At 43.9% G+C, this 22,330-nt stretch overlaps 1 protein-coding gene across 1 annotated transcript in view; it reads right to left on the minus strand.

The window, feature by feature from the left end:
• Positions 1-733: 733 nt before the first annotated feature.
• The window catches only part of LOC140120487 (ribonuclease T2-like), a 292,997-nt gene continuing 271,400 nt past the window's right edge, over positions 734-22,330 (minus strand). Inside the window, exons 8-9 of the mRNA XM_072139513.1 lie at positions 3,545-3,609; positions 734-880 (exon numbers count right to left, since the gene is read on the minus strand). Of these exons, the coding sequence (XP_071995614.1) occupies positions 763-880; positions 3,545-3,609 (183 nt within the window). The 3' untranslated portion in view covers positions 734-762. The remainder of the gene's footprint in view (positions 881-3,544; positions 3,610-22,330) is intronic.

A 22,330-nucleotide genomic window follows, 5' to 3' on the forward strand; every position in this document is an offset into this window, starting at 1 on the left:
TTCTATATAACATAACAATCAATGTTATATAGGTGTAAAAAGGCATCTAGACCCTTCTTGAAGCTCTCCGCTGTCCCTGCTGTGACCAGTGCCTGAGGCAGGCTATTCCACAGATTGACAGTTCTCATAGTAAAAAAGCCCTGTCGCCTCCGGTGATTAAACCTTGTTTTCTCCAGACGGAGACAGTGCCCTCTCGTCTTTTGATTTTATTTAATCTGAAACAACTTACCACCATATTTTTTGTATGGACCATTCATATATTTATATAAATTAATCATGTCCCCTCGTAGTCGTCTCTTTTCCAGACTAAATAAATCTAGTTTTTAGTGCCTTGTATAGTGGTAATATTACATCCCTATCACGAGAGTCCATACCACTTTTGAGACATGACAAGATCCTACTAGCTTTAGAGGCAGCTGATTGACATTGCATGCTGTTATTCAATTTATGATCTACTAGTACCCCCAGGTCCTTCTCAACAAGGGACTCTCCCAGATTTACTCCCCCAAGGACATATTTTGCCTTTGGATTATTGGCCCCCAGGTGCATAACCTTACGTTTATCCACATTAAATCTCATTTGCCAAGTGGATGACCAAACATATATCGTATTTAATATTTCATAATGGACGATATATGAAGATAATAGAATGGAAATTATGGAATTTTTCTGTGGAACCAACCATAGCCATTAATTTTTGCAGCCAGATGTTACTTTACAGTTTATTATGCAGAGTAAAATTAAGCATACAACATATAAAGGCTACCTGTTAAGATCCAGTCTTGAATACAGTTCAAGGCCCTTGCTAAAATATTTGTGTTGAGAGTTCAGGCTTGATAAAGATGCTGCACAGGTACCATGTTTTATCCATTCATGTTTCCTATAAAATAAAATCAGTTTTACTAACTAATCAACCCGGAACATGAAAAGAAAAGGAAATTTAAAATGTAACCTCATTGTTAAAAATATTTTAGATAATTAAAGGGAACCTGTCACCATATTTGCACAAAGACAGCCAGTGACAGGTTCCTATAGAGACCACATCATGTATCTATGTTACCACATGAAGTCACATCAGCCTCCATGGAGGCTGCTGTGATTTCATGTAATCACATACATGGTGTACAACTTGCTATTCTTAGAAGGCTAAAGGACCTGTGATGATGTCACTGGTGACATGTCATGAATGTAACACAAGGCACCATGTAAAAATTTGAATATTTTCCATTTGTACATAGAGCTTTATATGTCTGTAGTTTCAATATTAGCAGACAGTCCCTAAGTACAAGGAGGCAAAGCAGGTATTTCTAGAGCTGTCAGTCACAATAATGGGGCATGGTTCACTGGTATCTCTGACTCTTCTCCTCTCTCAGGCTGCCAGGGATGAGTCAGAAAAGCTCATTTTCATAACAGAAAAACATCTGTAATTAAGGTGCAGTGCCCTACTAGCAGCTAATTTTAGGTGATATGGGGAGGACTTGTAAGTAACTTTATCAGCAGTCATTGTTAGTCAGGTGGGCCAAAATCTGGTAATGGGTCCTCTTTAAAAACAAATCCTTGAATTTATAAAGACTTAAAAAAAATATATGTGAAACAATAGCAACTCTTAAAATGTCCACTGCAATCCTTCTAAGCATTCGTTATTGCTAAAAACCTCATCTGTTGTCACAATAATAGTTTTTTCTTAAATAAATGGGTGCATGAAAAAAGACTGGTCTGCATTTTTTAGAACACCTCAGGGTGATTATAAGAGGGAACAAATCTTATATGCTAACCTGTGTCACAGGCGCCACATCGTAAGACACGGATATGCCCGTGATCCGAGACATGGATAACAGGGGCATCCGTGACAGTACCCCTCCCCCTTTAGGACCCCTCTTCTCTTCTTCTTCAGCCTCATCCTCTGCTTCCTCCAATTATTCCTGGTGACGGGACACTTAAGGAGGAGAGCAAGAACAGAAAAGACAGGAATAACCATGTGGTGCTTGGACCTGGTATGGAACAAGCCGAGGATATCTTGAGGACGTCTAGAACGCCTTTTGGCCGGAGGCTGGAGTGGCCCTTGGGAAACCACATACTGGGGCGACTCTTGGGAAGGCGCTGGAGCAGCACTGGGAAGCTGCAGAGGCTGGGGCGCCCCCGGGACAACACTGGGAAGCTGCGGAACCCACCAGGGCAGCACTGGGAAGCAGCAAAACCACCGGGGCAGCACTGGGAAGCAGCGGAACCGCCGGGGCAGCACTGGGAAGCAGCGAAACCGCCGGGGCAGCACTGGGAAGCTGCGGAACCGCCGGGGCGGCACTGGGAAGCTGCGGAACCGCCGGGGCGGCACTGGGAAGCTGCGGAACCGCCGGGGCGGCACTGGGAAGCTGCGGAACCGCCGGGGCGGCACTGGGAAGCTGCGGAACCGCCGGGGCGGCACTGGAAAGCTGCGGAACCGCCGGGGCGGCACTGGGAAGCTGCAGAACCGCCGGGGCAGCACCGGGAAGCTGCGGAACCACCGGGTCAGCACTGGAAAGCTGCGGAACCGCCGGGGCAGCACTGGGAAGCTGCGGAACCGCTGGGGCAGCACTGGGAAGCTGCGGAACCGCCGGGGCAGCACTGGAAACCTGTGGAGGCTGAGGCGGCTCTTGGCACACCGGAGCGTCCTCTGGAAAGGCCGGAGGAGACTCTGGAACGGCCTCTGGGAAGGCCGGATGAGACTCTGGAACGGCCTCTGAGAAGGCCGGATGAGACTCTGGAATGGTCTCTGGGAAGGCCGGATGAGACTCTTGAACGGCCTCTGGGAAGGCCGGATAAGACAAACCAGGCAGGCATGGAGGCCAGACTTGAGGTTGTTCAAACCAGGACCGGATTTTTTCCAGAAACGTGGTATAGGTAGACATGTCCGGATCACAACTATCCCACACAGGAGTAGCCCAGGACAGGGCCTCTCCAGAGAGCAAAGAGAAAACATATGCCAGCTTAGTTCGTTCAGTGGTGAACTGGGAGGACATCAGTTTAATGTGCAGCGAGCACTGAGAAACAAAGCTCCTGCAAAAATTGGGGTTGCCATCAAATTTGTTAGGCTTAAAAAATTCAGGTCCAGACTCTACTGTCGACTGGAGCCACAGGAGGAGTCGCGGGAGCCTGCTGCTGGGAGGCAATCATCTGTCAAAGGGTGGCAGCGAGTTTGTCCAGGAGTTCTTTTTGGGACAGCTGGGCGACAGTGCTTGGAAGGTCAGCCAGTAGCTTGAGTGGGTCCTCGGCACAGTCCATGGCGTTAGCAGAATTCATGACCTTGGCGGAGTCCATGGCCGGATCTTACTGTCACGCACGGAGGTGTGGGAGAGTCTCTTGAGGCTAAAGTCAGTAGACTCCCTGGACCACCGGGGGAATGATTGTACTAGCCGCAACCCAGGAGCAGAGTCTAAGTGGATCCCTGGTCTTCGCCAGAGCCTGCCGCAGGGAGCCACCAGATCGCTCCACAGGTACGACCAAGCCCGCGCTGGCAGCCAAGGTAGGGACACAGGGAAGGGAATGCATCTCCTCGTCATTTATTTACCAAAAATCGGAACAATTCGGGTGTAGAACATCAGGCCACCACTTGTTCATCTCTGCCAAAAGATCCTATAAAACAAAAATATAGATACATAAATGATGAGTCATAATTTTTTTTTTTTAAAAAGTTAAAAAGTCACACTATCTCCATCAAAAAAAAAATTATCATCCCATTTAGTGAACACTAAAAAAAAAAAATGTCTGGAATCATTACTTTTTTTTTTGCTATTTTGCCACCCAGAGACTTTTTAATAAAAAGGGATCAAAGTATTATTTAGGTCTGAAAGTAAATTAACATTCACTGATGGTAGACTAGTTCTACTTAAAGCTCCTGTGGAATCCTTCTTTGTATAACTTCTTTTAATATAACCCTGTTCTGCCCAATTTCTCTGATATAGAGTTCATAATAAAAACTGCACAATAGAATTAAAAATCAGACTTAACCCCTATGGGACTCAGCCTCTTTCGGCCTTAACCCCTTACCGACATGTGACGTAATAGTACGTCACATGTCGGGTCCCGGTACATGGAGAGGGCTTGCGGGCCGAGCCCTCTCCATAGCTGGTAAGTCTTTGCTGCATATTGCAGCAAAGGCTTACCGGTAACATCCACGATCGGTGCCGGCACCGATTGCATATGTTTTACCGCTGATAGCCGCCGACAAAAGTGCGGGCAAAGGCGCGGGCGCCGCCATCTTTCCGTTTATCGTCGCTCCCCGTGACGTCATTGGGGAGCGGCGATCCGTCGCCATGGTAGCTTCTGGTCTCACGAAGACCCGAAGCTACTTCGGGTTAACCCATTCATTACAATGTGCTGTCAGCACATAAAAAACCTAAAAATTCAAATCACCCCCCTTTCCCTAGAATTTATATAAATATAAATAAACAGTAAAAATCATAAACACATTAGGTATTGCCGCGTCCGAAAATGCCCAATCTATCAAAATATGATAACGTTTTTTCACTGCGTTTAACCCCGTAACGGAAAATCGCGCCCAAAGTCAAAAATGGCACTTTTTTGTCATTTAAAAAAAAAATAAAAATTCTATAAAAATTGATCAAAAGGTCGTACAGTCCTAAAAATGATAACATTGTAAACGTCATCAAAATCTGCAAAAAACTACACCACCAACAGCTCCATACACCAAAATATGAAAAAGTTATTAGCCCCAGAAGATGGCAAAATCCCCCCAAAAAATTTTGTACAGGAGGTTTTAATTTTTTTAAATGTATGAAAACATTATAAAACCTATACAAATTTGGTAGCCCCGTAATCGTACCGACCCAAAGAATAAAGTAGACATGTCATTTGGGGTGCACACTGAAATCCCTAAAATCCAAGCCCACAAGAATACGGCACAAATGCATTTTTTTACCAATATCACTGCATTTGGAATTTTTTTCCCGCATCCCAGTACACGGCATGGAATATTAAATACCACCATTTTGAAGTGTAATTTGTTACGCAGAAAATAAGCCATCACACAGCTCTGTACATGGAAAAATAAAAAAGTTACAGATTTTTGAATGTGGGGAGTGAAAAATGAAAACGCAAAACCGAAAAAGGGCCGCGGCGGGAAGGGGTTAAGGACGTGGTCCCATTTTTCAAATCTGCCCTGTGTCACAATAAGTGCTTATAGCTTTGGAACAATATAAGATATCCAGGGGATTTTGAGATTGTACTTCAAATTAGTTAAACAATTTTGGATGATATCTTTTATGTTTACTTATGAAAAAAAACTGAATTTGGCAAAAATGTGGAAAAATTCTTTATTTTCAAAGTTCTAAATTCTCTACTTTTGATGCAGATAGTCATAGCACCCAAATAAATTCATAACTTGCATTTCCTAAATGCCTGCTTTATGTTTTTTTAAGATTCCACATATTTTACTAGAATGTTATGTGGCTCAGAATTTGGGTGCCATTTTTCAAATTTTTGGGAAAATCACCAAAACTAATATTTAGATGGACCTGCTGAACATTTAATTGACTGTAAGAGGCCTAAATAATAGCTAGAATTGTTAATGACCCCATTATGGAAACCTCAACTTTTGAAAAAGAACTTTTAAGAAGTTTGCTAACCCTTTAGGTGTTTTTTAGGGGTTAAAACAAAATGGAGGTGTGGTCTACACATTTTTTGACAATACATTCATTTTGGGTGGAAAATTAAAAATTTGTAATTGATTAAATGAAAAAAGGCTCCCCAAAGTTTGGTACCCAATTTCTCCCGAGTACGAGATACCCCATATGTGGTGGTATCCTGCTGTATGGGCGCATGGCTGGGCATAGAAGGGAAGGAGGCGCCATGCAGATCAGATTTGCTATGTCACATTTTATTGTGGACCTATAGGGGCTTATTTTTTTGCCACATGAGATGCACTTTTATGGTACACAATTTTGGGGCATCTATAGCTAATTGGTGAGATTTTATTAACTCTTTGTTGGTGGAGCAAATGAAAATCATCAATTTTTAGGAACATTTTTTTGTGTTTTTTTTTTTGCCGTTTACCATAGTGTAAAAATAATATATTATTTTTATTCTATGGGTCACCATGATTACGAAAATACCTCATTTCTATAGTTTCTTTAAATTGTTTCCCCATTTTTACTGAATAGAAAGTAATTTGGCAAAAATGTTAATTTTAGCATTACCGACATTCATATGCATAACTTTTTCATTTTTTCGGCTTATAAATCTGGTTAATTGCTTATTTTTTGTATAGATTGTTTTAGTTGTCTTATTTTAGAGTGGGTAACTTTTTAAATCACTTTTTACCTTATATACTCGAGTATAAGCCTAGTTTTTCAGCACAAAATTTGTGCTCAAAAACCCTAACTCGGCTTATACTCGAGTCAACTAAAAAAATAAAGACAAAACTCACCTTTCTGACGTGACCCGTAGGTCCTCTTCTGTCTGAGACAGTCTGAGGCAGAAGAGTACCTATGGGGGACGTCGGAAAGATGATTACAGTGTTATTTTTTTTTTCTACTACCGGGGTTGGGCAGGCTGTATGCTACAGGGGCTGGCAGACTATATACTGGGAGGCTGTAACCAATGCATTTCCCACCCTCTGCTTATACTCGAGTCAATAGGTTTTCCCTTTTTTTTGTGTTGAAATTAGGGGTCTCGGCTTATACTCGGATCGGCTTATGCTCGAGTATATACAGTTAGAGCATTTTTTAAAGGGTATTAATTAAAAATCATCTTTTTTCGGAGCATTTTTTGAGGTTGTTTTTTAAGAGGTTCACTTTGTGGGTCCAATAACGATTCTGTTTTATTATGCAGATTGTATTTCATTAAATTTTACTGAATAAAAACTAATTTGGAGAAATTTTTGTTCATTTTAACATCACCATCTTTTCATATGCAGAACTTTTTTCTTTTTAAAGTGCGTAACTTTTTAAAATCACTTTGTAGAGAATTTTTTTAAAGTTATTAATTAAAAATCATCTTTTTTTGGAATGTTTTTTGTGTTTTTTCCTTGGCTTTTACCACGTAGGTCCAGTAACGATTCTTTTTTATTATATAGATTGTTACGGACGAGGCAATACCAAATATGTGGCTTTTTTTGTGTGTTTGTGTTTTTTATAGTTTATTAAGTGTTTTTATGGGAAAGTGACATTTTAGGGGCTTATATTTTAATGTATTTATTTTTTATTTATTCTGTGTTAACTTTTTTTCACTTTTTTTTTACTCATACATAGTTGAATTTGAACCAGCGATGTTCTGAACGCTGGTTCAAGTCCAATACACTGCTCTACAATACTTCTTCATTGTAGAGCAGGCGCATGCTCAGACAGTTTATAGTCAGACCCGGAAGGGATCTGACTGCCTCGGACATCGTGCAGCCCCGAAGCATTAGGAAGACTTCGGGGCTGCCCAGAATAGGATCAGATCCCCGGTAAGCGGCATGGGGGATCCAATCCATATCAGAAACACCTTTACACGCATAACTGCGGCATGTAAGGGGTTAACACCCGCAATCGGAGCCGGTTCCGATTGCGGGTGTTAGCGTGCGGTGTCAGCTGTGATTGACAGCTGACAGCCGCTGCTTCTGGTACCGGCTCCGTTCGTGAGCCGGTGCCATAAGCAGGACGTTATAGTGCGTCCTGGTGCGCTAAGTATCTAGCCACCGGCACGTACTATAATGTCCAGGTACGCCTAGGGGTTAATGGGGCACATTTATTTATCTGTTCCTGCGTGTTTCCCGATCCGGAGTGTTCGACGAGAATGAACTCTGCTGCAATTCACTAAGATCATGTGCCCGGTATCCTACATGTGTCGCTCCCCGCTCAGGTCAGCCGGAGTTCACCTTCTTCTTCCTGGTGTATGTAAGTACATGGCTTGGGACACAATTTTAAAGTTAAATCCCGCGCTCTGTCCGAATCAGTCGGATTGTCCGATGGCCCGTCCACAATCCCTTTCCAAATCCCTGTCCCAGTGGTGCGACCCCCAAAAGTGTCAGAAAACCCTACGGAAATGCAGCCGCGAAACCCTTAGTAAATAAGCCCCAATATAACAAAAGCTCAGAGTAAAGACCACACCAAACACCCCTTATGTATACCGTTTATACTTGAGTATTTTTCAGCACAAAAAATGTGAAAAACTCGGCTTATACACGAGTATATACGGTATATATATTGTGAGGGGTACATGTATATAAAAGTGTGTATCTATAGTGAAGGGTACATATATATACAGTGGGGCAAATTTACTTACCTGGTTCTGTTGTGATTTAGATGGTCCGACGAGCATGAAGTCCAGCGTGATTCATGAAGATTGCGCGCCCGAGTTCCTGCATCCATCGTTTCCTTGCCGTGGTTCGCTGGAGTTCACCTTCTTCCCGGTGCTTGTATGTGCGTGTCTTGTGACATAATTCTAAATGTTAAATCTCCGGCGGACTTTAGCGGGGGAAGCGACACATGCAGGAAATTGGCGCACAATCTTAGTGAATCGCGGCAGCTCCCAATCCTTGTTGGACATTCCAGATCGGCGGCGTCAACGGGGCGGGTAAGTAAATGTGTATCTAAAGTCAGAATTGGGGTCCATTATCATACACAGGCACAATTGAGCTTGCTCAATTTTGCCTTGTGGTTCTAAGTGGTTTGTGAGCATAAATGAAGTTGAAAAAAGCGGAGTTTGAAAAAGAGAAGTCCTCAGAACTGTAAGTAATCTACATTTTATATCTCTTGATTTATATACTCATCACAGTTTTGTAGCTAGGATATGGCTAGCAAAATTGGTATGCTCCAGTGCACACTCTGCCATATGAGTTCCAGGGTGAATACGGCTGCAACAGATGTGCCCATATTTTTCTTCTGGAAGCTCGTGTTCGAGATCTGGAGGAAGATATTGTATGGCTGCGAGCAATCAACAATCTTGAAAGGAGTATGCTGCTCACTGAGCAAGCAATAAGCGGAGTAGAAGTGGAGGGTGGAGAGGAAAGCCAGCGAGGCCAGGTGGGTAGCTGGGTTACTGTAAATAGAGGGTATAGAATGGGGCCCAAGAAAAGGAAGGATAATTCCGACTCTGAACATCCAAGCAAAATTGTAAAATTGTGCAATGATGTAAGGACATCAGTGTCAGAAATGGCAGCCCTAGCGGATCCTGCTCTCCCTAACAGCCGGGGGAGCAGACCAGCTAGGAGTAGGGTAGATGGGAGTGCAGGTAAGCCAAGACAGCTAGTGGTTGTAGGGGACTCTATAATCAGAAAGACTGATAGAATAATTTGTCATGTGAGAAGGCTGAAACTTTGTGGGTTGAAATTCAAAGCCAGAAGGGCTTTGAGAAAATTATTTTTGGTGTAATTTATAGACCCCCTAACATCCCTGAGGAAATAGAGGGTCACCTATATAAACAGATAGAACAGGCTGAACAGGAGGGGACCCTAGTGCTGATAGGAGACTAACTTTCAAAACATAAATTGGGGTCAGGGCTCTTCTTCATCTCTGAAGGGGAGACATTTTTTCAACTTTCTGCAGGATAATTTTATGGTGCAGCTTGTAGAAGATCCCACAAGAGGTGATGCATTGTTGGATCTTGTGATTTCTAACAAAGCGGAGATTGTCCAAAATGTCAGTGTCCGGGAACCACTTAAGGACGCAGGGTTTTTTCGCTCATTTCTCGCTCTCCACCTTCAAAAATCCATAACTTTTTCATTTTTGCGTGTACAGACCTGTGTGAGGGCTTATTTTATGCGTAACAAATTTTACTTTCCCGAAATGTTATTTATTTTAACCTGCCATGTACTGCGAAGCTGAAAAAAAATCCAAATGTGGAAAAATTTAAAAAAAAACGGACGTGCGTCACGTTCTTGTGGGCTCAGTTTTTCCGACTTTGACTTTGCACTCAAAATAACACCTCAGCTTTATTCTTTGGTTTGGTGCGATCGCGGTGATACCAAATTTATATGGGTTTTATTGTGTTTAAATACATTTTCAAAAATTAAACGAATGTGTACAAAAAAGAAAAAAAAAATTTTGGTATATTCTGAAGCTAATAACTTTTTCATACTTTGGCGCACAGAGCTGTGTGAGGTGTAATTTTTTGCGAAAAGGGGCCGACCTTTACATTGCTACCATTTTTAGGTCTGTGTGACATTTTGATCATTTTTTATTCCAATTTTTATGTCATGTAAAAAGGTGTAAAAGTCGCATTTCGGACATTTGGGCGCCATTTCCCGTCCCGGAGGTCACCGCCGGCCGTAACCGCTTTTATATTTTGATAGATTGGGCATTTTGGGACGCGGCGATACCTAATGTGTCTGTGATTTTTACTGTTTATTATGTTTTATATCAGTTCTAGCGAAAGGGGGGTGATTGGAATTTTTTATATTTCAAATATTATTATTATTATTTTTTTTTTTTTACTTTTTTTTTTCACTATTTCTTAGACCATCTAGGGTACATTAACCCTAGATGGTCAGATCGCTCCTACCATATACTGCAATACTTCTTTATTGCAATATATGGCATTTTTGCAGCTCATTCATCACAATGAGCCACTGGCTCATTGTAACGAATCTGCAGATGCCAGATAGCCTCGGGTCAAACGAAGACCCGAGGCTACCAAGGCAACCGATCGCCAGCGGGGGTGCCATCTTTTAAATGCAACGAAAGGGTTGATAGCCACGATCGGTGCAAGCACCGACCATGGTTATTATCGGTGGGGGTTTGCTGCAATATGCAACAACCCCCACCTCTGTATGAAGAGGACTCAGCCCGTGAGCCCTCTTCATACATTCCCCATACCTCTGCGCCGTAGAGCTACAGCGCAGAGCGTTAAGGGGTTAATATAGTTATTTTCCTCTTAAACTGTAAAAAGAAGAAACAGATGGGAAAATAAAAAAAAACTTGGAAATTTAAGAGGGTTCATTTCCAGAAATTCAGGGATGCAATAAAGAATGCAGACTTGGATCAGATACTGTCACTTGATGATACTAATGTTAAATGGGAGAAATTCAAATCTATCCTGGGTCATTATTCTACTAAATTTATTCCAATAGGAAACAAGTATAGACAGGCTGCACCCTGCGTGGCTTACAGCTACAGTTAAAAAGAGCAATTAATGAGAAAAAAGGAGACATTCAAAAAATATAAATCAAGGCTTTCAATACTTACAAAAGCCTTACCAAAATCTGTAAAAAGGAAATAAAATGAGCCAAAATACATAATGAAAGACAGGTTGGACCACTTTATTCTGAAAATGGGGACTGGAGACCAAGAGAAGGCGGAGATACTTAAGCTTAAACTTTTTAGCTCAGTTTATACGATAGAAGAAACGACTTCTGACGTGGCTGGTGCCAGGCAGGAAAAAGACAAGTCCATCAAGTCCAACCTTTAAGAATTAAAGGTTTTATCCCAATAACCTGTGATATTTTTTCTCTCCAGAAAGGCATCCAGGCCTATCTTGAACATGTACATAGAGTCTGCCATAACAACCTCCTGCGGCAGAGAGTTCCATAGTCTCACTGCTCGTACAGTAAAGTACCTTTGTCTATGTTGATGGTAAAATCTACTCTCCTCTAGGCGCAGAGGATGCCCTTGTCCTGGTCACAGGCCTAGGTATAAAAAGATCTTTGGAGAGATCCTTGTACTGTCCGTTCAGGTATTTGTACATTGTAATGAGGTCTCCCCTCAGTCGTCTTTTTTCTAAACTGAATAATCCCAAATTTTGTAATCTGTCATTGTATTCTAGTCCCCCCATTCCCATAATAATCTTGGTTGCTCTCCTCTGCACCCGTTCCAGCTCTACTATATCCTTTTTATACACTGGTGCCCAAAACTGTACACAATATTCGATGTGTGGTCTGACCAGGGATTTGTATAAGGGCAAAACTATGTCTTTATCATGAGAATCTATTCCTCTCGATACATGCCATAATTTTATATGCTTTAGCATCTGATTGCTTGTTCATGATGATACTCTGCAATACTCATGTATTGCAGGGTATTTGCAGTGTCAGCCTGTGCACATGCATAGGCTGGCACTGTGCCAGTAAGATGACGTCATAGACGCCATCTTCCTGGTAGTGCCTGCAGGCATCTCTGGGTTCGGGGGGGGGGGGATTGTGGGGGAAAGACCCCCCAGAGGCATGTTAGATGACCGCAGCATTTAACGGGTTACACACCCACGATCAGAGCACACTCCTATCGCGTGTGTTACACTGGAGTGCCAGCTATACATTACAGCCGGCACCCCGTGTTTGTCGATGCTGGTTCGGCTCTGATCCAGAGCCGAGCCGGCATCATCTCAGCGGCGGGTATATCCTCCGCTGAGCGCTAGGTCACTGCGCTCAGTGGCGGATATATCCGCCACCTAGCGGGAAGGGGTTAATGATATAGAGGTAGGAATTAATAGCGCTGTGTCTATTTTTGCAGATGACGCCAAGCTGTGTAGTGTAATACAGTCTATGGAGGATGTTCATAGGCTGCAGGGTGACTTGGACAAACTGAGTGTTTGGTCATCCACTTGGCAAATGAGGTTTAATTTGGATAAATGTAAGGTTATGCACCTGGGGGCTAATAATCCAAAGGCAAAATATGTCCTTGGGGAAGTAAATCTGGGAGAGTCCCTTGTTGAGAAGGACCTGGGGGTACTAGTAGATCATAAATTGAATAACAACATGCAATGTCAATCAGCTGCCTCTAAAGCCAGTAGAATCTTGTCATGTATCAAAAGTGGTATGGACTCTCGTGATAGGGATGTAATATAACCACTGTACAAGGCATTGGTTCGGCCTCACCTGGTATATGCTGATCAGTTCTGGGCACCGGTCCACAAAAAGGATGCCCTGGAGCTGGAGAGGGTTCAACGTAGAGCCACAAAAATGATAAGGGGTATGGAGGGTCTCAGTTATGAGGAAAGATTAAAACAACTAGATTTATTTAGTCTGGAAAAAAGACAACTACAAGGGGACATGATGAAATTATATAAATATATGAATGGTCCATACAAAAAATATGGTGGTAAGTTGTTTCAGATTAAATCAAATCAAATCTCCGTCTGGAGAAATGAAGGTTTAATCACCAGAGGCGACAGGGCTTTTTTACAATGAGAACTATCAATCTGTGGAATAGCCTGCCTCAGGCGCTGGTCACAGTAGGGACAGCAGAGAGCTTCAAGAAGGGTCTGGATGCCTTTTTACACCTAAATAACATTGATGGTTATGTTATATAGAATTGTTACCGCTAAATCCCTTCCTCATGCAATCACTTCCCTTCCTTGGTTGAACTTGATGGACAATTGTATAAACTATGATAATTTCATAATTGTAAAAAGGAAAAGATTGACTATGAATTGATGTACAAGCAGAATAGTGGTGCTGCTAGTGGCATGGCCAGTTGCGTAGCCTAAGGATCAGATTTTGTCCCTCTTTCTCATTCTGAAAAGTTGGGAGGTATGGAAGTCTATATAAACCTGGACCCTAATAATCTAACCACATTGTCACCACACAGAACTAGATGGATCATAAAGATTTTGCTTAGAGAGTCCCCGCACACATTGCCATCACGGAGTTATAGGAGCTAAAACAGCAATAAAACTGTGTAAAAGTTAGGGGTTAAAAATGATCTTTATTGCGTTAACTTGTGTTTTCGCTTTTTACAATTTAACCCCTACAGGACCCAGCCTCTTTTGGCCTTAAGAACGCAGCCCCATTTTTCTAATCTTCCCTGTGTCACTATGAGTGCTTATAGCTTTGGAACGCTATGAGATATCCAGGGGATTTTGAGATAGTTTTCTCGTGACACATTGTACTTCAAATTAGTTTAAAATTAGTTTAGTTATGAAAAAAAAAAATTTGGAAAAATTCTTTATTTTCAACGTTCTAAATTCTCTACTTTTGATGCAGATAGTCATAGCACCCAAATAAATTCATAACTTACATTTCCCAAATGTCTGCTTTATGTCGGATGTTTTTTTTTAAGATTCCACATATTTTACTAGAATGTTATGAGGCTCAGAATTTAGGTATCATTTTACACATTTTTTGTAAAATCACCAAAACCCGTATTTAGATGGACCTGCTCAACTTCTAATTGACACTGAGAGGCCTAAATAATATCGAGACTCATAAATTACCCCATTATGGAAACTATACCCCTCAACGTATGAAAAACCACTTTTAAGAAGTTTGTTAACTCTTTAGGTGTTTTATAGGGGTTAAAACAAAATCGAGGTGCAGTCTACAAATTGTAATATTTTTTCATAATACACTCATTTTGGGTGGAAAATAAAACATTTACAATGGATTAAATAAAAAAAGACTCCACAAAGTTTGATACCCAATTTCTCTCGAGTACACTGATACCCTATATGTGGTGGTAACCTGCTGTATGAGCGCACCAACGGGAATAGAAGGGAAGGAGGCGCCATGCAGATTAGATTTGCTATGTCACATTGCACAGGCTATAATTTGTTTCATTTTTTAATGTGCACCTATAGGGTCTTATTTTTTTGCCACATGAGATGCACTTTTCTGGTACGTAATTTTGGGGAATCTATACCTAATTGGTGAGATTTTATTAACTCTTTGTTGGTGGAGGAAATGAAAAATTTTTTGGAAAATTTTTATGTGTTTTTTTTTTTGGGCCGTTAACCATACCATAAAAATAGTGCCACAATTACAAAAATACCTCATTTATATAGATTTCGTATTTTTTCCCCATTTTTACTGAATAAGTAGTAATTTGGCAAAAATGTTGTTAATTTTAGCATCACCGTCTTTCATATGCATATTTTTTTTTATTTTTCGCCTCACAAATCTAATTAAGACAGGGCCGGCGCTATGGGTAGGCAAAGTCGGCAATTGCCAGGGGCCCCCTGAAAGGGGAGAATCTCTTCTTTCAAAGGAATCTTGAATTTTGTTTCTAGGTGCCATAGATCCAAAGATATTCAGGTTTAAAATGAGAACATCAGGTGCCATTTTTATATATAAAAATCTCTCCTGACGGAAGTTTAACTGTTAATAGCTCTGTTTTCCTGACACTTAGAAACACACATTTAGATTTATATAAAAGAAGAGACTCTCTTCTTTCAAAGACAAAAATAAGTGAGGTTCTATGTGTCACAGAGAAAATGTGACAGCCCCCTGAAGTGTCCCCCTCCTCCAGATTCTTAACCATCAATCTACAGGGAGAATTTGCAGCACACAGGAGCTGCGGCACCTCACAGATAATGGAAATATTCACTTTATATGTTACTACATTTTGAGAAGGAATAATATCAACTAATATTCATGTTTTTACCCTTCTCAATGTAGAACTATCTAAGAACACACTTTCTCTTTTATTGCTTTTTATTTCGTTATCGTTTTTTTTGCGAAAATTGACTGATAGGATGAACATTCGATGCTCATCCCCTAATGTCGCTATTATATATTAACACCACAACCCAGAACATGTCCATAAAGCTAAAACACACAAGTGAAATTTTCATTTCACACCATCCTCCATTACTTACACCTATGTTATGACGTTCTCACTCAAATTCTTATGAAGCGCGGAGGGCTCTGTTATTGTGCGGCTAATACATTGGCGACATCTAAACGTGACTTTTATTATCTCATTAGCTTGGATTATGGGTAGATTGTTATAAGAGATGAGCGAACATACTCGTCCGAGCTTGATGCTCGTTCGAGCATTAGCGTACTCGAAACTGCTCGTTGCTAGGACGAATACTTCGCCCGCTCGAGAAAATGGCATCACCCGCCGTTGTGATTTTTGGCGGCCAGAAACAGAGCCAATCACAAGCCAGGAGACTCTGCACTCCACCCAGCATGACGTGGTACCCTTACACGTCGATAGCAGTGGTTGGCTGGCCTGATCAGGTGACCCTGGAATAGACTAGCCCCTGCCCGCGCTGCTCGCATCATTCTCTGTCTGGATGCCGCTAGGGAGAGAGCTGCTGCTGGTCAGGGAAAGCGTTAGGGTGTTCTATTAGAATTGTGTTAGGCAGGAGTGATTCTACAAGAACCCAACAGCCCTTTTTAGGGCTACAATAACGTTTTATTTTACTTTTTTTTTGGTTTGCCTGTGGCTGGGCTTGTTGCCATTAGTAGTGCAGCTAGTACCATATTGTGAGTAATTTGCAGGGAGACTTGCTACCGTTCTGTTTAGCTCTTAGTGACACACAAATCCACCTCAAACACCGAAGTGGGACAATTTATTAGGGGTTTCATTTGAATTAGGCACAGTCTTCTGATTTTTTTTTTTTTTAACGTTTATTTCTTTTTATAACTCAAAGTAATCTGGCAAAGCAGTGTGCTTTCAGTGTAGGCTAGAAAATAGCCATAGGAGAACCCCAACGGCTTACTTAGGCCTACAATAGCGTTATATTTTCCTTTTTTTTGTTTGCTTGTGGCTGGGCTTGCTGGTATTAGTAGTGCAGCTAGTACCATATTGTGAGGAATTTGCAGGGAGACTTGCGACCGTTGTGTTTAGCCTTTATTGACACACATATCCACCTCAAACACCGAAGTGGGACAATTTATTAGGGGTTTGACTTGAATTAGGCACAGTCTTCTGATTTATTTATTTTTTTTTACGTTTATTTCTTTTTATAACTCAAAGTAATCTGGCAAAGCAGTGTGCTTTCAGTGTAGGCTAGAAAATAGCCATAGGAGAACCCCAACGGCTTACTTAGGCCTACAATAGCGTTATATTTTACTTTTTTTTGTTTGCTTGGGGCTGGGCTTGCTGGCATTAGTAGTGCAGCTAGTACTATATTGTGTGCTGTCAGTGTAGTTTAGAAACTAGCCATAGCAATAGGATAGCATCGTTTTGTTTAAAAAAAATAAATAAATAAATTTAAAGTTTACAATTTAATTTGCAAAATGTTTAACCGGAGGGCTAGGGGTAGAGGACGAGGGCGTGGACGTGGGCGTCCAACTACTGCTGGGGTCAGAGCCCGTGGTCCTGGGCGGGGTGAGACACCACCTGCTGATGAGGGAGCAGGGGAACGCCGCAGAGCTACACTCCCTAGGTTCATCATGTCTCAAGTTACTCGGACTCGTGGTAGAGCACTGTTGAGGCCAGAACAGTGCGAAGAGGTGATGTTGTGGATTGCGGACAATGCTTCTAGCCATTTTTCCACCAGTCAGTCTTCCACGCAGTCCACCCATGTCACCGAAATCAGCACTCCTCCAGCTCCTCCACCTCAGCCTCCTTCCCCCCAGTCTGCCCCCTCTCAGCAAAATTTGGCATTTGAACCGGCATACTCTGAGGAACTGTTTTCTGGACCCTTCCCACAGTCACAAACCACTTGTCCGGTTGCTGCTGAGCTATTTTCCGATGCCCAGGTTTTCCACTAGTCGCAGTCTGTGGGTGATGATGATATTATTGACGTAGTGGAAGAAGTGTGTAAAGAGATGTCGGACGATGAGGAGACACGGTTGTCAGACACTGGTGAAGTTGTTGTCAGGGCAGAAAGTCCGAGGGGGGAGCAGACTGAGGGATCAGAGGATGATGAGGTGACAGACCCAAGCTGGGTTGAAAGGCCGGGTGAACACAGTGCTTCTGAGACGGAGGCGAGTCCTATAGCAGAACAGGTTGGAAGAGGCAGTGTTGGGGCCAGACGGAGAGGCAGGGCCAGAGCTGGTGCATCAGCGCCAAATGTTTCCCGTAGTCAAGCTCCCGTGGCGAGGGCTAGATTTTCAGAAGTCTGGAGGTTCTTTAAAGAAACACCGGATGACCGACGGACTGTGGTGTGCAACCTGTGCCAAACCAGGATCAGCAGGGGTTCCACAACTCCTAGCTTAACTATCACCAGTATGCGCAGGCATATGAATGCTAAACACCACACTCAATGGCACCAAGCTCGTTCACCTCCAGCCGGGCACACCACTGCCCCTTCCCCTGTGTTATCTGCTAGTCAGCCCCCTGCCCAGGACCCCGGCCCAAACACCTCCCGTGCGAAAACCCCAACTTCGCCTCCACGATCCTCCACAGCATCCACCAGCGTTCAGCTCTCCATACCACAGACGCTGGAGCGCAAAAGGAAGGATAGTGCAACCCAACCACACGCCCAAGCCCTCAACGTCCACATCTCCAAACTGCTTAGCCTGGAGATGCTGCCCCATAGGCTGGTAGAGACCGAGGCCTTTCGAAACCTCATGGCGGTGACCGCCCCTCGGTATTCGGTCCCCAGCCGCCACTACTTTTCCCGATGTGCCGTCCCAGCCCTGCACAAGCACGTGTCAGAGAACATCATCCGTGCCCTGACCAACGCCGTTTCTGACAAGGTCCACCTGACCACGGACACGTGGATGAGTGCTGCCGGGCAGGGCCACTATATTTCGCTGACGGCACATTGGGTTAACTTGGTGGAGGCTGGGACCGAGTCTGACCCTGGGGCTGGTCATATACTGCCGACGCCGAGGATTGCGGGGCCTACCTCGGTCCAGGTCTCAAAGGCCTACTATGCCTCCTCCTTCCACCCCTCCTCCTCCGAATTACCATCCGTGGGCATGGCGCCATCAGTCAGTAGCTCTAGGCACAGCAGCAGTGCCATCGCTAAGCGACAGCAGGCGGTGCTCAAACTGCTGAGCCTAGGCGATAAAAGGCACACCGCCCAAGAGCTATTACAGGGCATCACGGCGCAGACTGATCTGTGGCTGGCACCGCTGAACCTGAAGCCAGGCATGGTTGTGTGTGACAACGGCCGTTGCGGCTCTGCAACTCGGCAGACTGACACATGTGCCATGCCTGGCCCATGTGTTAAATCTCATAGTTCAGCGTTTCCTCAAGACATACCCCAATCTGTCTGATTTGCTCAAGAAGGTGCGCCGCATCTGTGCGCATTTCAGGAAGTCCAGCACAAATGCTGCCACTCTCAGGGCAGCGCAGCACCGCCTCCAACTGCCTGCGCACCGACTGTTGTGCGACGTGCCCACGAGGTGGAATTCAACATTAACCATGTTATCCAGAGTTTACCAGCAGCGCAGTGCGATTGTAGACTGCCAGATGTCAACTTCCACCAGAACTGGTAGTCAGCTTCCTGAAGTCTACAATGAGGAGTGGACGTGGATGTCTGATATCTGTCAGGTGCTGAGTAACTTTGAGGAGTCAACACAGATGGTAAGTGGCGATGCCGCCATCATCAGCCTCACCATCCCGCTGCTTGGCCTGTTGAAAAACTCTCTGGTCAGCATGAAGTCGGAAGCTTTGTGCTCGTCACAAGAGACGGGGGAAGAAGATTCCCTTGTTGATAGCCAAAGCACCCATAGGTCTGTTTCTCAGCGCATATCGGAGGAGGTGGAGGAGGATGAGGAGGAGGATGAGGAGGAAGAGGAGGAGAATGTTGGCGAGACAGAAGAGGGGACCATTGTTCAGTCCTTCACTGTTCAGCGTGTATGGGCAGAAGAAGAGGAGTTGGAGGAGTTGGAGGAGGAGGAAATGGGCAGTCAGGCCAGTGAGGGGAGTGAATTCTTGCGCGTTGGGACTCTGGCGCATATGGCAGATTTCATGCTAGGCTGCCTATCCCGTGACCCTCGCGTTCAAAGAATTTATTCCAGCACCGATTACTGGGTATTACTGGTACCGATTACTCTCCTGGACCCACAGTACAAGCAAAATCTTTCCACTCTCATCCATGGAGTGGAAAGGAGTGTGAGAATGCATGAATACCAGCAGGCCCTGGTGCACAAGCTGAAACAGTATTTCCCTTCTGACAGTGCTAGCGGCAGAGGGCGTACTTCTGCGGGACAAGTAGCGAGGGAGAGTAGGCGAGCAGGCAGCTTGTCCAGCACTGGCAGGGGTACGCTTTACAAGGCCTTTGCCAGTTTTATGTCACCCCAGCAAGACACTGTCACCTGTCCCCAGTCTCAGCAGAGTAGGGCTGATCTTTACAGAAAGATGGTGAGGGAGTACGTAGCTGACCATACCATCGTCCTAAATGATCACACAGCTCCCTACAACTACTGGGTTTCAAAGCTGGACATGTGGCACGAACTGGCGCTGTACGCCTTGGAGGTTCTTGCCTGCCCTGCCGCTAGCGTGTTATTCGAGCGGGTTTTCAGTGCAGCTGGTGGCATCATCACCGATAAGCGTACACGCCTGTCGACTGACAGCTCTGACAGGCTGACGCTTATCAAGATGAATAAAGCCTGGATTTCTTCGGATTTTCATTCTCCACCAGGTGAAAGAAGCTCAACCTGAATAATGTATGCACTCCTCCTCCTCATTGTCCTCCTTCTCCTCCTCTTTGTACACTAAAGCATAGGAAACTGGCTATTTTTAGCCAGGGCCAACTGGCTCTAGCTATAGTACTCTATGTATTTAATTATTCTGGAGGGCCACCTACCCGGTCCTCTGTTTTAAACAATTTTTGGAAGTGCCACATACAGGCACTCAATCTATTTAATTTTTCTGGAGGACCACCTACCTGCTCCTCTGGTTTGAAAACTTTTTTGGACTGCCACATACAGGCACTATCCAAATTAAATTGTCTCCATAGCAGCCTTCACATGTCGTCTTTTTAGCTGCCTCTACATGTTGTCTACATTGCTACCTCCACACGTCATCGCCATAGCTGCCTCCAAAAGTTGTCCATATAGCTGCCTCCATACATGGTCTCCTTATCAAACGAACTGTGTCAGGCAGAATTTTGGGTTGTTTTCATGGCTTCCACATCAAACTTGTTAACTTTGTCGCCACTCTGCTGTGTAATCCACAAAATATACTGGCAAACTTTTATCATTTACCGATATTATTTCAGCGCTTCTTGCGCATCTGTTTACATTCCCCTCACCCGCCATAACCCAAACTTAAAGGAACGCTACTACACTTGATCTTATACAAAAGGTTCTTAGAAGTGCCGTTTGGGGAGTAGCCTAGAGACAGGGGCTTGGATTGGCGAAAGCTCGCCTGGCAGCGGAGCGCCAGCTCCATCCCAAGATCCAACTAACATAGTTTTAACTGCAGCACCTTTAATCTACTACTAGTTCACTGCCTCCATACATCGTCCCCTTATCAAACGAGCTGTGTCAGGTAGAATTTTCAAGTGTTTCACCAGATACATAGTGGAACTCGGCCCATCTGTCGCCGCCATGCTGGAGACCGGAAGTTGCAATCATAGCGGCGCAATATGGATGCCCCATACTGTCGCTCTTAATCATGGAACCATTTCCGAAAAAACAATTAAAAATAGAACCACTTAGCTATTCCATTATTCCTAGGTGAAATATTCAAACGACCCGGCCTGCTTTGAAAATTATAATTTTTTCAAAGTAAACGCTTCTGGCCCCCAGGCCAATTTTGGGTGGGGAGGAGCCGAGAGACAGGGGCTTGGACAGGCGAAAGCTCACCTGGCAGTGGACCGCCAGCTCCATCCCAAGATTAGGCAGCCTCAGAGGCATCCATGCATGCTGCCCCTGCTGTTTCCTGTCCATTTTGCCTCCACTATCCTCCACAGCGTCCACCAATGTCCCATTTCAACTCTCTATACCCCAGATGCTGGAGCACAAGAGGATATGCAGCACATCATCCCCTTATCAAACGAGCTGTGTCAGGCAGAATTTTCAGGTGTTTCACCAGATACATAGTGGAACTCGGCCCATCTGTCGCCGCCTTGCTGGAGACCTGAAGTTGCAATTATAGCAGCGCAATATGAATGCCCCATACTGTCGCTCTTAATCATGGAAGTTGTCTCCATGGCTGCCTCCACATGTTGTCCCCTTATCAAAAGAGCTGTGTCAGGCTCATTTTTCGGCTGTTTCACCAGATACATTATGGAACTTGGTCACTATGTCGCCACCATGCTGTGTTATCGACTAAATATACCGTCAACCTTTTGTTCACATAGGAAATCATTTCAGCGCTTCTTGCTCACCTCCTTTGGTGAAGCTTGAGTCCATTTAGCGTATGTGGCCATGACACTCTCTAGCCTGCCGCTGCATGCCGTCCCCTATATGCATGTTTTAGATGCTATCTAGCCTCATTCGGTCACTCTGTCATGGCCATGCTGTTGCCCATAATTTTGGCATAATGGTACGATTAAGCAGCCTCAGAGGCATCCATGCATGCTGCCCCTGCTGTTTCCTGTCCATTTCCGTGGTGTTTCTATCCTTTTCTGAGGTTCCCAGGTGTTTGGCCAAGCTTCCCTGTGCAGAGCCTTGGTCCCCTTGAAAAATGCTCGAGTCTCCCATTGACTTCAATGGGGCTCGTTATTCGAGACGAGCACTCGAGCATCGGGAAAAGTTTGTCTTTCTGTATATAAGTATCTGGATTTGTACATATAGGAAATTTTGAATGTTAATTGCCCAATGCATCACCTGGTTGTCTGCTTTCAAAAT

The sequence above is a fragment of the Engystomops pustulosus genome, chromosome 3 (genome assembly GCF_040894005.1).
Source record: "Engystomops pustulosus chromosome 3, aEngPut4.maternal, whole genome shotgun sequence".
NCBI classification, from domain to species: Eukaryota; Metazoa; Chordata; class Amphibia; order Anura; family Leptodactylidae; genus Engystomops; species Engystomops pustulosus.